The sequence below is a fragment of the Scomber japonicus genome, chromosome 1 (genome assembly GCF_027409825.1).
Source record: "Scomber japonicus isolate fScoJap1 chromosome 1, fScoJap1.pri, whole genome shotgun sequence".
NCBI classification, from domain to species: domain Eukaryota; kingdom Metazoa; phylum Chordata; class Actinopteri; order Scombriformes; family Scombridae; genus Scomber; species Scomber japonicus.
In genome coordinates, this window is record NC_070578.1 from 16,022,130 (window position 1) to 16,044,540 (window position 22,411).

At 38.8% G+C, this 22,411-nt stretch overlaps 2 protein-coding genes across 3 annotated transcripts in view; both read right to left on the reverse strand.

Moving 5' to 3' along the window:
- Window positions 1-2,882: 2,882 nt before the first annotated feature.
- Window positions 2,883-14,192, reverse strand: LOC128356299 (uncharacterized). Its single transcript, XM_053316817.1, has 14 exons — window positions 14,122-14,192; window positions 13,629-13,709; window positions 11,867-11,988; window positions 11,396-11,513; window positions 9,821-11,060; window positions 6,644-8,747; window positions 5,406-5,553; window positions 5,031-5,158; window positions 4,909-4,935; window positions 4,534-4,808; window positions 4,163-4,251; window positions 3,832-4,049; window positions 3,281-3,329; window positions 2,883-3,168 (listed from the first exon to the last, which is right to left on the reverse strand). The coding sequence occupies exons 1-14, from the start codon at window positions 14,190-14,192 to the stop codon at window positions 2,883-2,885; spliced, it is 4,956 nt and encodes a 1,651-aa protein (XP_053172792.1).
- A 4,571-nt stretch (window positions 14,193-18,763) lies between these two features.
- Window positions 18,764-22,411, reverse strand: part of cry5 (cryptochrome circadian regulator 5) — an 85,386-nt gene continuing 81,738 nt past the window's right edge. The window contains exons 2-11 of one of the 2 annotated variants that reach the window (XM_053319748.1): window positions 21,603-21,818; window positions 21,269-21,463; window positions 21,046-21,164; window positions 20,774-20,928; window positions 20,489-20,629; window positions 20,157-20,324; window positions 19,927-20,067; window positions 19,692-19,843; window positions 19,388-19,608; window positions 18,764-19,274 (exon numbers count right to left, since the gene is read on the reverse strand). In XM_053319748.1, coding sequence (XP_053175723.1) covers window positions 19,213-19,274; window positions 19,388-19,608; window positions 19,692-19,843; window positions 19,927-20,067; window positions 20,157-20,324; window positions 20,489-20,629; window positions 20,774-20,928; window positions 21,046-21,164; window positions 21,269-21,463; window positions 21,603-21,817 — 1,569 coding nt within the window. In that variant the 5' untranslated portion in view covers window position 21,818 and the 3' untranslated portion in view covers window positions 18,764-19,212. Of the gene's footprint in view, window positions 19,275-19,387; window positions 19,609-19,691; window positions 19,844-19,926; window positions 20,068-20,156; window positions 20,325-20,488; window positions 20,630-20,773; window positions 20,929-21,045; window positions 21,165-21,268; window positions 21,464-21,602; window positions 21,833-22,411 lie in introns of those variants that run through there. The other variant, XM_053319756.1, reaches the window with a different exon arrangement.

Sequence of the window (22,411 nt, forward strand, 5' to 3'; positions counted from 1 at the left end):
TTCACATTAACTCAACATTATGTCTGATTAAATAAAATGGCAATTAATTAGGCTTAAATGTACATGCAAAAGTTCTACAGTTGAAGACTATCAATTCACTCATTTGCTGTATCTTATCATAGGTATTAATGCTGAAATTACTCTGAGTGATCCAGTGCATTCCGTCAGAGCTTCTCGTGCAGCATAAAGAGCTGTGCCAGTGCATCTTCTTTCTGTAATTTCCCCGCTTCGCTCATAATTTTGTCTGTAATATTTTGCAGGAAGCTCGTTTGGATTAAAGTACGTCTCATTGTCTGACGTTATTCTTCTCAGACAAATGTGCTTTTTAATATAGACATTGTCACTGACAATGTGGAGAGATCTCACAAAGTGAACAAGGTGAGCTTCAGGACAATCAAAGTTAACATACTATCCACTTTATTAATTTCAGTCAATCAGTGACAGTACTGGGGATAATCATTTATATGTGCGATTGATAGTTTTAATTTTGTACTTATTTTGTGATTATAAGAGATACTGTAATAGCAGTATTTATCAGTGTGATAGATTGACACAGAAAATTTACACCAAACATTCACTTTAATATGTAGGAAGTTTAGTCAAATAAAGACAGACATCATTTGATAGTGCAAGGAGGCATTTCCTTTTACTTATCTTGCCTTTCATCAATGGAACGGTGATTGAACTAACAGTAGGTGGCAGGAGTGCCTTGTGTTAGGATACACCCAATCTTCTACATGTTGTTATCTCACCTCAGTCACACTACATCCGACCAACTTACCTCCATATACACCCATGTCTAATGAACAGGAACATAGCCCAGGTGGATACACAGCAAAATAAAATGACTGTAGAAATCATTAGTGGATGGTTAAATGAGAGACATGGGCTAGATGCTTGTTAGCTAACAGGTTATGATTTAATGCAGTTTTACTCAGGTCACTCTAAAGTTGCACTCAGTGGGAAACTATAAAGCCAACATTTCAATGAAATGGTTCTTCCAGGCAGCCCTTCTATTTTCATTGTGCTACCAACACTGAAGATGTGTCAAAGTCAACGTCTGTCATCTCTTCTTCTGTTGACAGCCTCTGACCAGCTCATGCTGCTGGACAACATCAGAAGTGACACTAAGTGAACTCTTTTTTTTGCCAAGCTTACATTTAGCTTTCCAGCACTGTTCACACTTATGCGTGAGGCCACCGCTTACATAAACGATGACTCACTAATGACTGGGAATCACAAGTGATTATCATGATGAATTTAGCCTTTTACCCTGTAAAAACACTGGCTGTGAGCAACACTTCATTCTCAGACATTTGTAACAGAATCTACTTTGCCCCAGAGTGGTTCAAGGACATTTTTGTTGTTTTTTTTTTTGCACTGGTCTTGCATTTATTTTCTCAAGTTAGACATTCATAATAACACTGGGGACTCCATCCATAGCTGCAGCTTTAAGTTCTGAATCATGCAGTGTATTCATTCTAAATGTCGGATTCTGACTCCAAATCACAGGGAATTTCATGTATTTTTCTTATCTTTTCACTTTTGTCTTTTCCTATTCCAAGTCCCAATGCCTGCCATTTTTTAAAATGACCTATTCTCATTGCAAGATATGTTGTGCATTGAGGCTTCATTTAAAGCCTATTGGCCAGATGTGTACAAGGATATTACAGCAAAGCAGATCAGCAATACAGCTTTTGTGAAAAAGCTTCGGTTGTAAGATGGTGGGAAATGATTAAGTTAAAAGTATAGTAATGTTTTACTAAATTATGGCATCCCTTTTCATAGCAACTGCCATGCTGTAAATAATCTGTGCATGTAAGTATGTTGACAGAAAGAAATGTGGCTTCTCAGATAATAGGAGCCACTGAGATAACACAGGGTTACTTATCTTTCCAGACGATATGATAATGAATGAATGCTGATGTCAGATAGACTAAGTGGGATGGCTTTCATTAAAGTGATTCAGCCTGCTCAATAATATGCTAATTTCTGTTAAGAATAGCACTCAGAATCTAAAACGCACATGTCATGCACTTTCACAGCATCTCCAAACGTACAAGACGTAATAGCATCTTTTTATTTTACAGCCAGTTGCATTCAAATGTGCAGTTTCTAAAAATGCAGTGCAATGTAGCATGTCAGGTCAACATGACAGGTTAAAATATAAAAGCACCACACCATTAGCCACTGTACAACAGTGTCATGTGAACTGAAAAAAAGACTTACTCCCGTATCAATATACTTATCCCTAAAAAAACTGTGCTAAAACACGAGGCTTACTGTATACCCATGTTATGATTTTACATCAACTGACATACAGTAACTGCTCTATATTCTTACAAGGGTGATCACAAAATATATTTGTGCTCTTACACTGAGAATTACACATACTGCATAATGGCGCTTCAGTCCAGAATATTTCATCTCTGACATTCATGTACAAATGCACTGACCTGAGACTGGGATCCACAATCTGTGACCTACAATGGTGCATGGATTGATAGAGTACAAACCCAGTACACTACTTTTTCATATCACACAACAACTAGACAATCCACAATATGTGACGACATCAATCCACAATAAGTGATTATGGCAAGGAATGGTGGCTGTTAAAATTAATTATTTAAGTCATATTACTTATTTTTCTGTCTCATGGTCTCTGGAGGGTTAACCCTAACCCTGAAAAACAGAGGTCATCTGCCGTCTGTCTTTCATCCAGCTCTTCCCGGGCTGTTTTATACATATCCAACAGTGAACAATTACTGGTTCAGGACTTCATTATGGAGACAATCACTGCTGTATGATCAGCATACTGCTCCACTGAGAAAATCTGTGATCTTTAATGTGTCAATTGATGATAATTACTCTATGCCATTTTAACAGTTTTGTTTAGTGGCGGTCTTGCTGCCTTGTTGCTCAGCCTTCCTGGGCAGTCTGGGGCTGCTAGCAGTTTTCCTGCCAGTCTGAGGGCTGGAGGAACCAGCAGTCATCTTGCGTTGAAGTAAGGGGCTCCTGGAACCCTTGGGCTTTGTTGGTGTCATTAAAGAGTCCAAGACCTTTAGTGATCTCAGGCTGAGTAGACCACAGAAATAGTTACACTGGTGCTGAGAGATGAACTGCTCAAAAACTTTGGGATTCCCCTCAACAGAGAGACCTAGATGCCTGCAGCAGCACACAAGCAAATGTTACAGTCGTGATCAGTATAAATGTAAATTACTTGTAAAATCAGGTGCAGTTTTCACATGATCATTTACAGAAATACAAATATACTAACCCCGTAGATTTGACTGTAATTCCAACATTGGTGATCTTTGTGTCAACACCTGCAAAATAACACCATGCAATTACGGTATTTTTCTGTTGTTTAGGCAACATATTCAAATGTGACAGACATATGAACCACAATGACTCCAAAACTGCAGTAAAAAAATTAAGAGGCACATAAAAATCATACAAGTTCTCAGAACACAACATACAGTATGTTTTGTATATTTTATCAGCATAAAATGGTCTGTAACAAATGGTGTTTACAGACTTTCAGTCTGATAATTCTCTTAAACCACTGGAAAGGTATCTTGCTCCCTTTTTCCTTTTTACAAACATGGATTTGTTTTACCTTGATATAGTAAAGCATGTAAACTGTCGACCAAGTCTGGGCTTCCTATTCCTCTAAGAAGGAACTGATTCTAACTTAACTTTTTTTAGTATGGGATGAACCAAGCGCTATTAAAGAATGTTGCTTTTGCCTTGCCTTATTCTCAGTTAATTTAACCACAAATGTAAAATAAATAAATAAATAACTGTTACATTCAAGACTCAGCTTACCTTCTAGCTGAGTGAGTAGTAGATTTCCATTGGTCCATTGGAAGATCCAGTGCTGCAGAGCACAGCACTTCTGCTCCACCTCAGATGCAGTCTTCATTTCTATCCTGCCCGTATGATCCAGGAGACAATATTTCTGATATACTCCCATCAGATCAGCCTCCACTGTAGCATAAGGGATTGTGTTTGCTGGACGATACATCAAGTAGACCGGAATTACCCTATCATAGATTATAATAAAGTAAATGACATTTAGAGAGAGGCTTAATGGTTTGTGTAAATGATACTCAAGAGAATGTTAACTTTTTATGAAGGATAAATTGTTGGTACTCACTCCAGAGAAGGCCCAAAGTTTTCAATCACTCTCGCCTCTGCGGAGAAGATTTTACAGTATTCGCGAGCCAAGTTCTGAATTTTACACTCCTGTATGCAGAACATTGGAGAAAAGCCAGTTAAGATAATCTCAACCTACACCAATGTATTTATTCAATTTTCATATGATTAGTGCAAACAGTAATCCTACAGGGGTGGCAGGAATGACACCTGACTGATTTATTAATATACTGGAGTAACACATTTAAATGTAAGAAGACGTGAATTAATTACAAAAGCAAATCTTTCATTCTATACTATTTCACCTTCATGTGACGCTAGTTTTATTTCCTCATGTTTCTTTGAACTCTCTCCAGATCTTTTTTTGCATACCTTCCTGACAAAGTCCAGGTTCCTGTCTATAAGGCAGCTTTCCGTTTTGCCTCCATAGGCGATAGGGTTGGGTACTTTAACGATACACGTGTTTCCAGACTCAAACACAGGCTCCAGGCCATAGATGACTTTTGCCCTCCAGACTTTGTGAGCACAGCCATCACCAATACGAGACTCCTGCATCATTATACGGCCAAAGAATTTGTTGCCCCAGATTCCAGAATCGGCCAAACCCTTGTTGAATACCAGTGGTGTCATTTCAATTTCTTCTCCGACTTTATGACAACATGTACAAAAGTACAATGGTGAGTCAGAAAAGCATTTTAGGTTGGCACAGGATAAAGAATAATGTAAATATTTAAATTATCATCTTACCACCAAGCTCCTCACGTAGGGACATTCCAGCCAAGACTGCAACCAAATGAGAGAAGATAGAATAAGACTGCAAAAGAAAATGATTTCTTCATGCCAAATTTAATATATGAATGGGTACGTACTATCTGCACTAAGTAGGTAATCTGTTGAGTCTGTCCCATATTCATTTGTGATTGTGCATCCATAAACACCAGAGTCTTTGCTTGATGCTTGAGCAATAGCAAGATTGACCTGAGTTTCATCCCCTGCACTGAGAGGCAAAAAAACAAAGTGTTTAATAAAACTTTCAGGAGTTTGTGTGTCACTCCCAAATAAATGTTCAGCATGGTTGGAACACGATTTAAAATTGCAATTATAAGTGAGCTATTTTGCCATATTACAACCCTTTATTTTTTTTAAAAAGTAACCATTTTATAAAAAGAATATAAATGCTGGAGATATTTTCCAGTATCTTGTTATTCTCCAAGTATGCTTACATAGATGAAATAAGAACTTACTTTCTTTTCATCTGCACAATCTTCACTTCATTTCTGTACCATGTGATTGTAGAGTCACTGAGAACATTGAAGAACTGGCACCAAAGTTTCAAGTGTCCTGAGGCATCTGCAAAGGTTTCACCCCTGATTTTACGGATAACCTGAGGAGCTGGAGGATGAGACACCAACACAAATAGGTAAACACATGCACTAATTTTGACAGCACATTACTTTCTATACTTATTGTCTACAAGAAACAATGTATATTACCATTCCATAACAAGAAATGACAATGGATGCAGGAGGGCATCAGTCAAACTGCACCCTTACAGCCAAAGCCAAGTAAAAACTCACATTTGCCCATATTACAAGAAGAAGAAAAAACTCAACAAGGTATCATGAGACAAACACGTCCTTAGTGGAATGAATTAAGTACAAATGTTGACATTTTAAACCCACATTGGTTATTTCTATGATATAACTGGCACACAAAACAGGGCTACTTGTGTGTAATTCTAAGAAAACCAAGAATATGGTGCTCTGAACTACAATCATTCCCCCCAATGTATGTATGGCGATGTTTGGCTCACCAGCTTGTGCACCTTGTATTAAATGAAAAGCAGCTAATGTTTTTGGTCACAAATTCTCTATTTTGCCAATGTACATACACCAATATATACATATATCAATATCAAATTTAAATATAGATTAAATGACTCCACACCACTGACTTTAAAAGTACTGTGTAATTGTCTACAAAACTTTTTTTTTGGCAGGTTTTGGTTTCTAAGAAGCATGTGTCATCTGCCATAATGATCATTTTTATACTACCACTAGAGGGTGCCAGAGCTGGAAAAAATGTCACTTTTAAGGAATCATAAAACATTCCAACAATTTCTACTGGGCCATGGCTCTTAGAAAAGAGATGTTTTTCCAGGTCAAGTTGTGTTACGTCCTGTATCTATGTGTTCTGTATACCCGCCCTTTGTTTCAGGGATCTGGCCAGGGGCCTGTCGAATCAGTGGCAGCTGAGTGGCTAGAAAAAGGCCCTTCCTCCTCATCCTCAGTCTCTTTCCCAGCCAACTGACTCTGCAGCAACAGAGTCTCCTCCACACCACATTATTTGTTCTATATGTAATAAACAAACCTCTTTGCTATCTAGTTCAGGTGTTCTTCATTAATAACGTAACATGTTGAGAGAACTACGTTTTTGATTTAGTCCATTTAAATATATCATTTATACATAAAGGATATTTTACCTTTGAATGGATCATGCTTGTCCTTCTCTGCAGGTTTAACCTCAGTTTTCATTGTGGAGATTTCCTCAGTAGGCTGCTGGTTTGGTGATTTAGTCTCAGCTGTCATCTTCCTCCTGCTGAGGAGTGGAGATTGCTTTTCTACTGGAGAGGTCCTCTCGCCAGAGGGCTGAAGCAGAGGTGACCGTCGTGACATGCTTGGAGATGAAGAGAGCAACGAAGGACTTGAGGATAGCTTACTGCTTTGTATAGACGCCTCCTTTTTCTGAGTTTGGTTATCAATCAGAATTGTGGCCTCCTCGGGTTTGGCCTTAGGTATTAGGATTTTGCGGCGGGCCCCAGAAGCCAGCTCTTGTGGAGTAGCAGAGGGAATGGGAGAAACACAGTTTCTTCTCTTTAACAGTGGACTAGGCCCAGGATTTGGATTAGTTAAGGAATCAGTCCTTGAAAATTCCTCAACCATAGGACTCTCCTGTTCAATAGGTTGATGATTATTTTCTTGTGTGTCAGTGCCAAGTACACTTTTAGTGGGAGTTGTTGACACACTCTGTAAACAACTGTTTGTGTTGTGTTCTTCCATTTTGCATTGATCTGAAAATGTTGTTGAATTCATTTCAGTTTTCTTCCACTGACTTTTGCTGTTGACTTGAACTTTTGGAGTTAATGTTTGGACAGATCCCATGTCTTTGCCTTGAACAGGTTCACCTGTGGTATGCTCTTGACTGCTGGCCTTCATTGGTGTCATTGTAGGTGGTGTCCCAGGTTCTTGATGGACTTTTCCAGATAGGTTTGAACTTGATGTAAGTCTTTGGGTCAGTTCCTCCTTTGATGTCATAGGAGTAATACTGTTTCTGACATTTTCACTCTCAGAGATGGAAACAGCAGGGCAATCTTTTGGAGAAACCAGCAGTGATACTTTAATTTCCTGGCCAATGTCCATAACAGTTTCATTATATTCTTTGGCACTGCCATGTTGTCCAGTGGTGCCAGTGTCTATGACAGAGATAGGAGGGATGACAAGAGGTTTTTGTGAATCCTGAACAGGTGGTGAAATTCTACCTTGAGTTTCTGTTTGTTCCTGATCAGTAAGATTTAGTTGATGGTAAATTTCCATGAGGGTTTCCTTAATGTTTTTGAGAGGAGGATTATCAATACTTGTTTCAGTTTTCCTGTCAGGAATTGACATCTTCACTTCCAGTTTACAGTTGCTCTCATCACCTCTTAATTCCTGACATGTGTCTGTAGCTATTGTAGTGTGATTTTGCTCATACTCAGCAGGGACCAGCAAGGTGGGCATTGAATTTGCAACTGTGACATCAAGAGCCTGTAATTGAGATCTCAAAAGTTCAGCAACAGATATGACTCGTGTCACAGTTTTTGGAATTTCTTTGAAGCCTTTAATTTGATGCTCGCATAAGTTTGTATTTTCGGGAGGTTTTTTTAGATGTGGCATAGCAGTCTCAAATTTAGCTGGGTTTACAATATGTAACTCTGAACTGGTTTTCTCCTCCATTTTTAATATGGGCTCATTCTTGTCCATTTCTTCATTACATGCATCCAAAATGATAACATCAGTACGTTTATCTGCTTTATCTTTGGTCTTTTCTATTTCAGTTTGTTCAATCCTATGTGCAGCAGCAATTTCAGTTTCCATCTCAACTATAATTTCATCTGGCACCACACTGTCAGCCTGCACTGATAACTTACCTACCTCATTACCCTCTAACTTCTCATCAACTTGTATTTCTGTCCCTTCAGATTTTATAGGTGTATCAACTTGGCTTTGCTGGTTGGTGGGTGAAACATTACACCCTGGGGTGCTCTCCCCACCACCAGGGCTTTCGAAGGGTGACTTCTGTAGGTCTGTAAAAAGGGCCGTATGGCTTACATTTGATCCCCTGGAATGATCCCATGTGTCCTGTGTCATTTTGTCAATGGCTGCTTGAAGACTATGGTGCGCAGAAGGGGTCTGGATGTCATCTGTTGTGGTCTCTCGTTCTGATGGAGTCTTTTGTGGTAGCCGTGCTTCCATTGAACATTGGTTGAGTGGTAGCTCAAGGTTGACAGGTGCATCATTCCTGTTCATCTTTGTATGGGCCTGTGTAACCTTGGGACATAATACAAGCAGAGGTTTCCATGCTGTAAATACGTATTCTCTTATCCCTGGCTATGCTGGACATGGATAAACACATGTAATTTTAAAAACACATGACACTGACACTGAAATACTGCATGAAGTTTTCATATGTCATATAGTGAAACATAAGTACAGTGCACCGCTTTCCTCCACCAGTCTGCACCACACAGTTAGCGTCAAATCCCCATAAAGTCTGTGGTTGAACCCTATTTAAATTAGCAGGAGAGGTTCCCTGTGTCATATGGCATTCCATCAAGGATGAGATGAGCCACAATGTAACACAGAGGTTATTCCCTGTGCCTATGTTGTGCCTATATATTCCCTGAAACTGACTTCAAAATACTACTGTTAAAATCAAACAGTATACAGTTGATGTAATTATGAAATACATTTTTAAAAAACTGTGTCTGCTTGTTTCTATCTAATTCTGTCATGGCGAGGCCTATTCCCACGTAAGGCGGCTATTTTACATTTAAGTGTGGCCAGAATGCCATTCCAGTAATTTTAAGAGGTGCTTCAGCTGTGCAGTGTTTTGTCTCAGCTCTCAGCCATGTAGCTGGAGACAGGGTGATTACATAAGCAGCGTACAATTAAGAATTAGCACTAATTGAGCATGTGGCCGAATGAGCATCAAGGAGAACATCTTTATTTCAAAACAGCATGAGAATTTCTTTATCTTTCTACTTATTATGGTAGAATATCGTTTATGTTTGATATGTGCACTGCACTTTTTTTTTTACATCAATTAAGTCTCAATCAAATGAGTGATGTATGACTAAAAAATTAATAACAATTTTTTTTTTTAAAGTATCAAGCTCTAAATTATTTGCTGTAATGATCAACTCTCCAGCTTTTTAACCATATCAAATGCACTGCATCATTATACCTGTTGCATCTGTCAACATGTGCGTCATTTAATTCTTGTCACACAGTGGGGCATACTTGTAAAAAGCTATAAATAACTTCTGGATGCTTGTGTTACTGATGAGACTTGTGTTGGCAGCACAAAGCACTCATGAGCTCATGCAAAAGGGCTCACTCACCTCGTTCAGCAGCACTTGCTGAAGCACAGACACATTCTTTTGGCAGGGGGTTGTTTCCTTCTCAGACAGCTGATCTCCAGTCTGTTCACACGGACGCTGAGGCAAAGCAATCCTGCGTTCACATGATGTGTCCACTGACTCAAAGTCTCTGTTCAACAAAGTTCCATCAGTGGAAGTATTTGACTTACCATTAACATCCACGACTGTAACATCATCTGTGATGGTAATGTGCTTTATGATTTGGGCTTGTTGGGGAGCTGTTACAGCACTCGCCTGTAGTTGTGGTGACATCATATGAGGATTTTGGTTCTGCATTTCCAGGTTTTCTTCTGTATCTTTGTGCTCATTTTCCTTTTTATGCTTTGTGGCTAGTTTACCTTCAGTTCCTGAGGCTATGTTTTTTGTGGATGTGTAAGCAGCAAGAGATACTGAGGCAGTGAGCTGTTCTTTCTGTGAGGGCACAGAACAAACATTTTCATCCTTTGAAACAAACAATGCTTCCTCCATTGGTGATTTCAGATGTTGTTGTGCAACATTTCTGGAGTCTGAATCCAAAACTGAAGAACTAACAATATTCTCTACTTCCATATCCTCCACTAAATTTCCCTTCGAATGTCCAGACTCTGTGCAAGTCAGAGCCACAGAGGTGGGGGGCTCCTCTTTTTCCCTTCTCTCGTCAGACACCCTTTCTCCTTGAGTATCAGCTTTTGCGACTTTTGGACTGTTGGAAATTTTAATCTTCTTCTTGAGAAAGGGAGTTTTTGGTTGGTGCAAAGTGAACATCTTCTGGGCAGAGTCATATGTATAAGTCCCACCCTTACTACCATTTTCACTGATGACCTGTCCATTAGTTACAACAGAGACTGCTCCATTAGTGACAGGGACTGGCCTTTCTTCCACCTCCTCCACAGCAGTGGCCTCAGACTCCAATGCTACAGTCTGCTCGCTCTCCTCATTGCCCTCATCCTCCATGGAACTTGGTATGCTCAGAAAAGCCTCCATTGTCGAACGACGTTTCCTCTGTGTGCGGTCTGGACTGATGGTTCGTAATGGCTCCTGGTTTTCTTTACCTTCAACTTCCTTGCGTTTGTTTTCAGCCTTTTGTTTCAACTTGGCAAAGTAGCGCTGGTGGATCTTGAATTCATTCATTTCACCAACCTCCAGAACCCCAGAACAAGACACAATACCTTTATTGTTGCTGGCTGATGCCTGGTATATAGCTGCATCCTCCACAGTGCAACTGCAAAGAAAAAAGAACTGGTTAACTTGACTTTAATTAGACTATATTTAACAATAGAACAGTAGACATTGAGGGAAAGGAAAACTGATATGCAGGCTACACACTATTGTACACAGGGGTAAGCACTTGAATAATGGATGTATTGACTGTCAAGGCACGTCCACAATATTTTAAACACTAATGAACTTTGGTTCACCAGAGTGCCCTTTTGCTGTGCGTTTGAAAGTTTTAATCTAAATATCTTCATAGAAAGTTTTCACTGCCAACACAATGTTGATCTTAGTAGGAAAAGTTCAGTTAGATGTTAGATGTCACGTGATACAGTATCAACATACTTGTAAATGTGCAGGGAATGGTTTTGTCCATTGCGGAATATTTCATATTTAGGTAGTCCACAGTATCTGTCCAACTGCATATCATCTTTATACCAAATAATTTGAGGGGCAGGGTATCCTGAAAAAGACAAAGAAAACAATCTTGATATCAGGACTATGGATCAAATACAAAAAAGTAGCAGTGCATTTTTGAGCTAGAATAAACAGGGTGCATTATGCTTGCAGTGTTGACTATCTTGAAATATTTCAAAAGCTTAATATGTATGAAATGACCAGATGTATAATAGGCCTTTGTTCCAGAAATAGTCTTTTTTTGTCTATTCTCCACCTCTATTATGTTGTTACATCCTTATAAGAGTGCTTCTTACAGATTTCTAATCAACACATTTCTATGGGGTAACATCTGGAGTAAGGCCTTGCAATGCTTTTCTACTGTATATTATGCAACCTGCTGGCTAAGACAGTGTTTACCTTTAACCACACAAGAGAACTTCACATTGCTTTTCTCAGACACAGATTTTGACTTCAGGGTTGTTTCAAAGGAGGGTTGTGTTTCTTCTGTTAATTGTGCCATCACACTGCAGAGTGTGCTCCTGTGCAAAAAGAAGAGACCTGGTCAGTTAAGTTGCATCTGCAATAAAACAAGTGACGAGTGAAAAAGTACCAATGTGTGGAGTCAGCTCTCTGTCCCCCACTATCCCAGAGCAGACAAAAAGATAACCTCGCTTAAAAATGACCTGGTAGGCCACCATACAGTCTCCACAGACCACTTTGCAAATAAACACTAAACTACTAAATATCAGTACACCAGCTAGCAAGTAAAATGCATTCAGAAAAAATATAAGCTACACAACACATTTGAACTCACTACACTTAATTTGTTCTGTAATGATGGTGTCACTTGAGCAGCTACAGTACACAAAAAGGAAGCAAATGCAAGCAGGTCACCAGACAGCGGCAGGTTGGTTATGTTTGGACATGACTAATAAAACTATTTGGACTGTGAGCTCTCATTATGTCATATAATCTGGGGACTTAAACAAGCACCATGCCAACCATTTCCCTGGACATGTGCTGACGTCATTAAAAGTCCATTGTCTTAAATATCTAAGAGTTTTTTTTCCTATCAAGTGAGGCAGATGAGTCAACCAAAACAGAGGTGTATCTTTCATATTTATTTCTTTTTTTAAAAGAGCACATTAAGAAGACACCAACTTACTCTCTCTTTGAATAATGAAATTCAGTATAGCTTGCTTATTTGCCATTTCCTTAGAGAGGTTTCATGAGGCCATCACCATAAATATAATGTATTAAATCCAGAATATTGAGCTATCGTAGCATGTGGAAATGCAGAGGAAACATCACACACATATAATAATATAAAATGACGAGGGGTCGCATGCATTTGATGAGCAAATTACTGTGGTATATGTATATATTAATGTATGTGCAGTTGATCCATGTCTGGTGTTGACATCCATTTCAGTGTTGGGTCAGTGCACAGTTAAAGGATACTGTAACACTTCAGTGCATGTTGTTCATCATTAAGCAAACAAAACAAGACACTAATGGTGAACACAGCCACATTTATAGCATAGCATACACTGCTATATAATAATATACTATTGATGTGAAGTATGTGAACAATTTTCTTGTTAAGGGCCAATAAGAGGTGACAAATAATTCACAGTATTGTTTGCTTTTAAAAAATATTCTTTTCAGGCAATAAGTAACTTCTTTGATAATATTTCTGTAAATGTTGGTCTGTGCCACAAACCTAGAAGAAAGATATTTACTAAAAGACCTCACAGCCTTTTCCTTTTCCGTATCATTAAAGTTGAACCTAATGGACAGCACTCCTTGTTCCATGAAAATATCTTTCCATGAAAAATATATTAAAATAAAGTGTATGGTCTAGATCTGCTCCAATTGTAAAGTGCCTCGAGATGACCTTTGTTGTGTTTGGCGCTATATAAATAAATATTGATTGATTGATTGATTGAAGATGCTGTTAGTTTATTACTTGTTGTGAAATGGGGCCCATGGTGCATAACTGAGATGATGTTCAATCAGCACCAGCAAATCCTGGTGACCATGGCAACAAACAGAGAAATAACATGCCCAAGTTTGGAAAATTTAAGTATTAATGTATTTTAGTGCACTTGCTGGACAACATGTGCCTTTCAGAGGCATCTCAACCAGACAACACATGCTGTTAGTCAGGAATGTGTACCTGTTCTCTGGCCTCACATTAGAGAGGTAGCTGCAGCCACCAGGCCGGCTACTCCCATTGTTATCAACCCCATTGATGGATCTTCCATTGCCAAAAGAGGAGTTTATCGTTGTCCTCCGTGAACCCATTTTCCGTCAGTTATTCTCAGAGAAATTTAAAAAAAATAAAAAAAATAATAGTAAATAATTGTCGTTGTTGTTGTCACTCAATTTTTACTTTCCTGAAAGATGATAGGAGCTAAAAGAGAAGAGAGAGGGAGAACCTTAACTCTGATAACATGCTATCAGACAAGACCACATAAAGTAGTATTAAATAAGATTGTAAGAAGTATTTAGATTTAAAAACTTTTTCCCCATTAATCAGAATTAAAACACAATTAAAAATCAGCACAAGATGCTCTTTAAATACATTATACATCATTTACATGTCTTATCTGTTTCCATGGAAAACACTAAGCAAACGATTGATTTCATAGAGTTAACTCACCATTCACACGTTTCTTTCCCTCCTTTGACAGATACCCCACAGCACTGACTTAAGGCACTGCGATTTCCAATCAAACATGAGCATGCGTAGGCTGCTGGACTATTTATAGTTGGCCTGCAAATAGGCACAAGAGCACATCACACTTTCCAAAACTTGCCTTTGGACACTTTTTAAAACAAACAAACAATATACAAGCACTAGAAAAATTAAACGTTACAGGAGGAAATGTTTGAGTAGAAACAACAAGAAAGATTCACAGTAATACCAAGTCAAATACAAGGTCATCCCAGATTTGGTAGTTCTCCAAATAGGAGGAGAAGATTTAAAAAAAAAACAGGGTTAAACTTTTTTTTCTATTCTGTTATGAATAGCATGAGCTCAGAGAAGAGAAGGACAATTTGTTGGGTCGGTAGTTGCTGCTCTTCTCCTCAAACTGCCTGTTTACCTCTGGATACAGACTGTAATAAAAATCATATGAGCCTGTCAGTCAGTAGGATGACGCTTTCATTTTTTAGTCCATTAATATCATGATGTCATCTGGTTTCACAAGGTTACTTTGTGTGCACTTCTGTTAACCTCTTTGTACCAAAGGACTTGTTTACTCATATATAAGTAATTCCTAAAGCCCTTTAGAAGTATCTCTTCTTTAAGTTAAAAAAGTATAATAACATACAATGGAGAAGCCCATCAAGTTCTCTGGCATGCATTGTCATAGGATTGACAATTACTATGAATCCCCAGAGGAAAAGCAGTAGGAATAGAACAGCCTTATATAGGCACATCCTACTGACTGCCAAACAGCTATGGCCTCTTATCTTTACACAAGCATGCATGCACGTACACACACACACACACACACACACACACACACACACACACACATTCAGAGTTTATATCAGAAATTCAGTTAGCCTTTTTGTTTTATCAGGTACTTTATGTGATGTACTGATTTTGTTAAACTGCATGCACACACACATTTGACTCAGTCTGAAAATAAATACCCTATTGACATTTTTGTTTTTCATCAATTAAGTAAAAAATTAAATTAAGTTATTGGGTTGACATCTGAACGCTGTCAAATTTACCTTCAAAAAGGCTTATTTTTCACCTTCAACCTAATGTCTTTCTTGCACAGTAAACAAACTGTGAAGCCGTCAACTCTGCTTTGAACTGATATCAACTGGCACCAATGCAACTATGAATTACAGCTTCCTGAGTGGGTTCTCCCTAAATCTAGTTCAAAGATATCAATCCCAATTTTCTTTCATGTTACCACATAAGCTCATCATATTACACATGCCTGTGTGCGTCCTGTTTCTTTTTTTTCCATCCATCTATCATATTCTTCTGTATCTACTACACTTTCCGCTTTTATTGCCAGGGAGATTATACAATGAGAAAAGAAAAGTTCAAACAAAATCACATGTAAATATTCTGATGAAAATTATAACTATTAAAATAACATCCCCCACTCCCCACCAAAAAAATGGACACACATTACATAATTAGGGAATGGATCCAATCACACACACACACACACACACACACACACACACACACACACACACACACACACACACACACACACTATGGTGATAGACGTGTATGGGCTGGAGAGACTCGTGCACTACTGGCTGCCAATCTTCTGTGAAGGGGCTGGAAAACACAGTTGCCTCAGCATGATCTGGATATTCTGGGTGTGTACAGAGAGATCAAAGCACAACAGGGTGTAGAAACACTACAGAGGCTGGGAGACTGTCAGGTGACTCTGTCTGACAGTGTATCCTCTTAAGCATGGGGTAAACTGCTGGTGGTCGGAAAAGGATTTCCTATTTATATGAAGATTAGCATTAATGCCCAACTATGTTGTAGGCAAGGTAAAACCAGGAAGGAACATCTATCTCTGTGCTCAACAATGGGATGCAACTAAATAAATGATCATTCTTTGATTTTTATACACATGCAGTTGTGAAGTTCCATGAAGTTTTGTTACTGAGTTTATTTGCCATCCTCATCAAATAATGCCCTCTTTCCCTAAAACAAACCACCACGTCAATGTTGTAACAATTGCTCCAAATTTGAATTCAGAGGGGTCTTTGGAGTGCACGATTTCAACATTGCATACCCATTGCCTCATGCTTTTCTATGTATAGCCCTTCTCAAAATCCTGTTGTGGTTTAGTCTGGCAGATTTATGGGGGTATACCAATGATGCTTACTGACATCACTACCTCTGGCTTTGTTTATATCATTATCTATCTTTTGCAAACATAATTGTACACTATCAGTTACTGTGGGGCGTACGTAAATTGTTATAATCAGTTTTTAGAACCAGAGTGGTAATGGACAAGCCCGTGTTTAGAGCACTGTTGTTTGGAATGTGTGCAAAGGTGTGTGTACCAGTAAAAACACAGAAAGACCAAAAGGTATGAATCAGGTTGGACAACTGTCAGCGCCTCAGTTTCGCTGTGGCATTTAATTGCCAGCTTCATGGAAATCCAATAAATAGTGACCTTTCAGCATATGATCATGAACTTTTGACTCACAACTTCCTCTTGTCCCTCGCTCTTTCTCCTCTTATAATGCCATTAGCGTGACTGAAAGAAACAATTATGAAGTCTATGCAGAAATTGTCTTCCTTTTTTTTTTAGTTTTAGTCACACTAGCCTTCAGCCTTCAGCAAACCATGATGCCCTTGACTCATGCACAATGTTAGCTGAAATGAGGGTCTGTAGGGTTTTATTTTGTCTGTGCAATTAAGCAGTTGCAGTATTTTTGCTATGAACAGGTGCTGTCTGTGACTTCTCACCAGGTGAAGTCGCCTCACACAGGGGTACTTTTGTGTTGAATAACAGATTTGCTACTGAAAGAGTTCTAACCTCTATTATCCACCGTCTAACATTGAAGAAAAAAAAATTATGATGAAAAGGTAATAGTTAGAAAATGTTGTATAGAGTGACGTAAACTTGGACTGACCCACTTGAAGCCAATGAAACCAGCTCCTACTTGAGTGAGTGCTGGGCAATGTTGGCTGCTTCCTCTTGTTTTAATTGGAACATGGACAATCAAGTGGCTGAGCGTTAGTTTTCAGTTGATGAGAAACATTTCCCTAAAATTATGCACCTGTAATGTTCTTGAAACAGCCCTTGCCCCATCATTAAGGCAATATTTATAGAAAATAAAGTCTTATTGCTTTATAAATTACTGGCTGGGTCATCTCGTATTTTTCACACCAACACATTTGATATGTAAAAAGTGAGAATGAAGTGTTTGTTGTTGCTGCTATAGAGCAAATAAACTCCTGAGATAAATCACTACTATTAAAGCTACATGAAACGCCAGCTGCATGGGAACACACTGTTCTAATCCGACTGGGGTATTACAGCACCCAGATCCAAGATGTTTTGAGTGGCGAGGTGTCGACACAGACAGACGGGGAGAGGGGGATGCCAGTGGACAAACAGGGGAGGGGTATTTATAAATGTGATTTTGATCACAGATTAATGTAACTACAGTGTCTGCTACTGGGAAAACTTTGCATGTTTATAAGAAAAACACTACATAAACTACTTACTGAACATATAATTGTATATTGTAGAACAGTTGATTGTCTCTCCTAAAATACTAAAGAAAAATATTGAATAAATCTGGTTTGAACATGAGGAATCAACGCAATTGTTGTGTGAGATGAGAGTTTATTTGCTGGTGGCCCAGATGCAAAGTATACCATGAAACACCCTACCATACACAAGCACAGTTGGACAACAGACTGTTTTGATGTTTGACAGGTCTCTGTGGAAACTGAGCTTGGCTTTGTACGGCTGTCTGGCCTGCTGCTGAGGTTGTGACATCATCTTCTGGATATTCACACCAGTGTCAGCTCCAAGGAAGCAGAAACAGGAGAAGACTTGACCCCCAAGGACAGCTGTGTGCCCCACACACTCTCTTGCACACACGCATCCTGCATTTACGTAGCACTGCACTGCTGAACCAATCACATGGAAAGATTGTAAAAATGCTGTTCTATATTGACTAATGGGCCTTTGCTAATATTGCCCGAGCAGCATTTTCCTGATTTGACAGAAGCTGATGACCATTACGATGCTTGCTTTGGATAAATCTGGTCTGCTTGAAGAAAATATCAAAAGTAATTTCTTATAAAGACTAATTAATAGCATTCTGGTTTTGATTTAATTTATTATTACTTAAAGAAAAATGGTTTTAAATTTAAGATATACAATATTAGTTTCATTACAATTTAACAGTTTTGTAATATTTTGTGTTAAGGGTATAAACAAATGTTGCTTATAAAGCTCCAAATATTTAAACAGATGTTTTTCCACTGATCATGTCCCAAAACTAAATATGTCTAATACATTAAAACTCTTAACACCATTCATTCATCAATTTATTGAATAAGTCATGTGCAATATAAAAGGAAAATTGTGTGCCAGATTTTTGTGCAAGTGGAGTTACAGTGACCTCTGGTGGATATGTGAGAGGCTCTGAAATTTCACCACTGAACTAGCAATTTGCTGTAATGACAAGCAAACAGACATTCAATCTCATTTAAGAACAAGAACACAGAAAAAACTGCTGGTCATGCAACAGTCACTATTTGTCATTAAAGTGGATGAATCTCATTTGGAATATTATTTGTACATATCTTATTTGAAGTGGGTACAAACATCTGAGCAGTCATACAACATAAAGCTCCAGATTGTAACAGTAAGGCAAATTATCACTTCAGTTACATATAAACTGCAGCATTCAAACAAAATAAGACAACAAATCTTGATCAAATTCCCATGTAACAAACACACACATGCATTCTTTAAGTTTAGTTCTAATCTAACAAGCAGCAATTCTCATAAACACCAAAATAGATATTTAAAAAAGGAAACATTAAAACAGTACTTAAAAACAGTAACAAATAAAGGTTGCTGTAAAAAAAAAAAAATTAAAATATAGTTATGGTCTACTTGCTTGCATACTGTACATGAGGCAGGTATAAGGTAGTAGAAAGACAAAGCCAGTATAAACAGTTATTTGTGATGAACAGTCATTGATTGGACAGTAACTTTACTGTTTGCGTAATATTATTTGACTTTACTTTTCTTCTTTAGCATGTCGACAACAGATGGTGGTTTGCGCTTTACACCTGGGGGAAAAACAGACAAGAAATACCGAGGATTTTCTATTAACATGCAGTTACAGTAGAAAACAATCATCAAAGGTGATAAATCTTTTATAAAAGTATGTTTATTTCAATACCTTGCTTTTTGCTGGGTGACTCAGCAGTGCTTTTGGGTCTCTTGGCATAAGCTAACTTCATCCTCTGGATGTTCTTTTTACTGATCACTTCATGTTCCACAATAGGACGTGGATAGTCTTTACCCACGATACACCCAGCTGCCTGCTGGATGCTGCGTGGAGCTTTCCAAGGCTCATAGATGTACTGAGCTGGGAACTTCTTTAGAAGAGGAAGGTACTTCCTGCAAAGATAGTAGAGGTGAAATAATTTGATACATTCCACATAACATATGTGATAACTTGAGTTCTTAAGGTTGATACTTACTTGATGTAGTCTCCATTTTTGTCTGTCTTCTTGCCAAAAGCAACAGGGGAGTAGACTCTGAAGTACTGGTGGAAAAAGGTACTCGCAGAGAGCCACTGCCAGTTCCCAGCATTCAGAGCCCAGTCGCCATCCAGTAAAAGCTCCTCAAACACCTTCAAGAGCAGTGACAAAAATGTTGACGTAGCCTGAAATACCCTTTGCTTAACCTAGTTTACAGCAGGGCTAATTTACACACCTTCTGTCCCTCTTCCCAGTTGATCCATAGGTCTCCCCTCGTAAGAAAACAAGCAACAGCATGTCTCGCTAGGTGGTGGATCCAACCCTCCTGTCTCAGCTGAGTCATGATTGCATCAATGAATGGGAAACCGGTCCGAGCCTTGAGGGAAATGCAGGTTGAGTTGACAGGAATTATCAATGGTTAAGAGATTATTTTGTTTCCCTTCAATTCTTCTGTAATTGACTTACCTCTCTCCATGCAGCCAGATATTCGGGGTTAGTGTCCCAGTCCACCTGAGTGCATACAGGGTTGCCCTCCATCTTGTTAAAGTTGGGGATACCCAAACTAGCTGTGTAGAAGAACTCTCTCCACAGTAATTGGCCATGCAGGGAAACCGGAGGATCCGAGTGCTTCCTCTGCAAACACCACATAAATAACAGTCTGAAAAAGTCAAGCTTTAATTTGCATTGCTCAAATGTAAATACAACAAATAGAGCCTACATTACCATTGTAGATCACCAATTGTGAATGATAGCATAGCATAATACCCACAAAAATGTACTCTGGTAGTTACACTCACCCCCTGATAGACCTCCGTCAGCTTCCACCAGAAGGTGCGCGCAGACAGGCAGCCAAAGGTGACATATGGGCTGAGAACAGTGGTACTAGGGCTCAGAGAGTTTGGAGAGGTCTGAGGTTTTTCAAAGCTACAAATCCATCCCTGATTTAAGAAGACAGATGGAACATGTGGTTATTACACTTGCATTAAATGCTGGTTTGGATGTTTGTATATTGAGATTCTCCACTGCAGATGATTTTTTAGTCATGCAGAGAAAAAGAATAAATGTTTGTGAAGCTGAAGTACCGTTCTTGTCGTATGTTCATCTAGTCTCCTCAAGGCCTCCTGTTCTCCACCTGGGAACATCTCCTCTCCAATCACAGAAGTGTCCTGGCCAAGCTCATCCAGTGTAGGGATCCCGTATTTCTTTTCATGGTTTTCAGAATAAGGAGTCTTCACATCTTTGACAGAGAAGATATTAAATTTATTGTAGATTAACATGGTTATTCAGTGTTTGTGTCCATGAAAATAATGTGATAATTTACTGACATTATCCAGAACTGCTGATAGTTGAGTACCTTTTATGTGTTCCATGGTTGGAGCAGAGACTGGTCTCTTAGGGGGGCCAAGAGTCTTCACTAGTGCCTGCATGCGGTTATATGTAAGGGGAGCCTTCCCATTGTTTTCCTCAATTATCCTATGAAAACACAACAGACCATAAATGTTAACTGACATAACAGATATCCCATAATACTTGTGTAGCATTTAAAACTTAAAAAAACACAACTTTGAGTACAATACCTCTCTATGTCATAAAGAGTGTGGGAGATTTTATAGATGATTTCAACACCATGTTCTTTGGCCAATGTGGTCACCCTTTTGTCACGGCTCAGACTGTAGGGCTCAGAGTCATATTCATAGGTCAACTTTGTGACTTTCCACTCATTGAACAGCTTGGGGAACACATCCTCTGGCTTGCCTCTCAGGACGAATAGCCTGTAGCAGTTAAACACACCACATAAACGCATGTACAATAACAGCAGCACATCCAGTCTCACTAATAAATCTTAACATCAGCTTATAAATACTGTCATGTTTTTTTACATTTTCGTAGATATCACGTCCATGTGTCTACCTTGAGTTTAGTTTCTTGAGGCTACAGTCCAGGTCTTTGAGTGCCCCTATAAGGAACCTCCAGCGATTGATGCCCACACATGTGTTGTTATGGAGATTTGGGTCCAGGATGAACACAGGGTAGATCTCCTTACAGTCCCTCAGAGCAGCCATTAATGCTGGGTTGTCATGCAACCTGAGTCCCTTGCGGAACCAGTGGATACATGTGTGAGCCATGCTGGTGACTACTAACCTGTAAACAAACACACACACACACACACACACACACACACACACACACACACACAGCACAGACATCATATATATTTTGTAAGACAACAAAAACTCGTGAAAACTACATATGCATGTTCAAATTGAGAACCACATATAACTTGTAAAAGCTTTTGTTTATAAACGGATGCATTCACTGGCCTGACTGAACAATAGATTTACCATAACTGTGAGCTCTTCCTACAGGCATAACATGTCCAATAAATAGTAAAACTTTGTTAGTATAGGCTAACTATAAAACGGGTTGTCGCATATGTGCATGTCACTGTGTTGCAAATTCCACCATCGTGTTTGTAAAACTTGCATACGAGTCCACAAAAAGGTAGGAAACAATGAGCATCGACTCGTGCACTTTTCCTTACTTAAAATGTTATTTGTCAACACAATGAACCAGAAATTGGAGAAAATGTAACAGTACAGTGAAAGAAAAGTTGCAAACACAGTCGCTGAGCGTAACTTTACCTTTATTGCGCTTTTGTGACAATCCTACTCGGTCTGTGTTTATACTGAATTTGGTGTTTGGTAACATGCACATTAACT

What these genes read in the sequence shown, in the direction of transcription:
- LOC128356299 (XM_053316817.1), bottom strand. Translation starts at nt 14,192, where the DNA reads ATGTTTGATTGGAAATCGCAGTGCCTTAAGTCAGTGCTGTGGGGTATC. An exon ending in GTTCTCTTGTGTGGTTAAAG is followed by an intron (nt 11,514 to 11,866) that starts GTAAACACTGTC and finishes TGTCTTTTTCAG; the next exon opens with GATACCCTGCCCCTCAAATT. An exon ending in ATTACAGTCAAATCTACGGG is followed by an intron (nt 3,169 to 3,280) that starts GTTAGTATATTT and finishes GTGCTGCTGCAG; the next exon opens with GCATCTAGGTCTCTCTGTTG.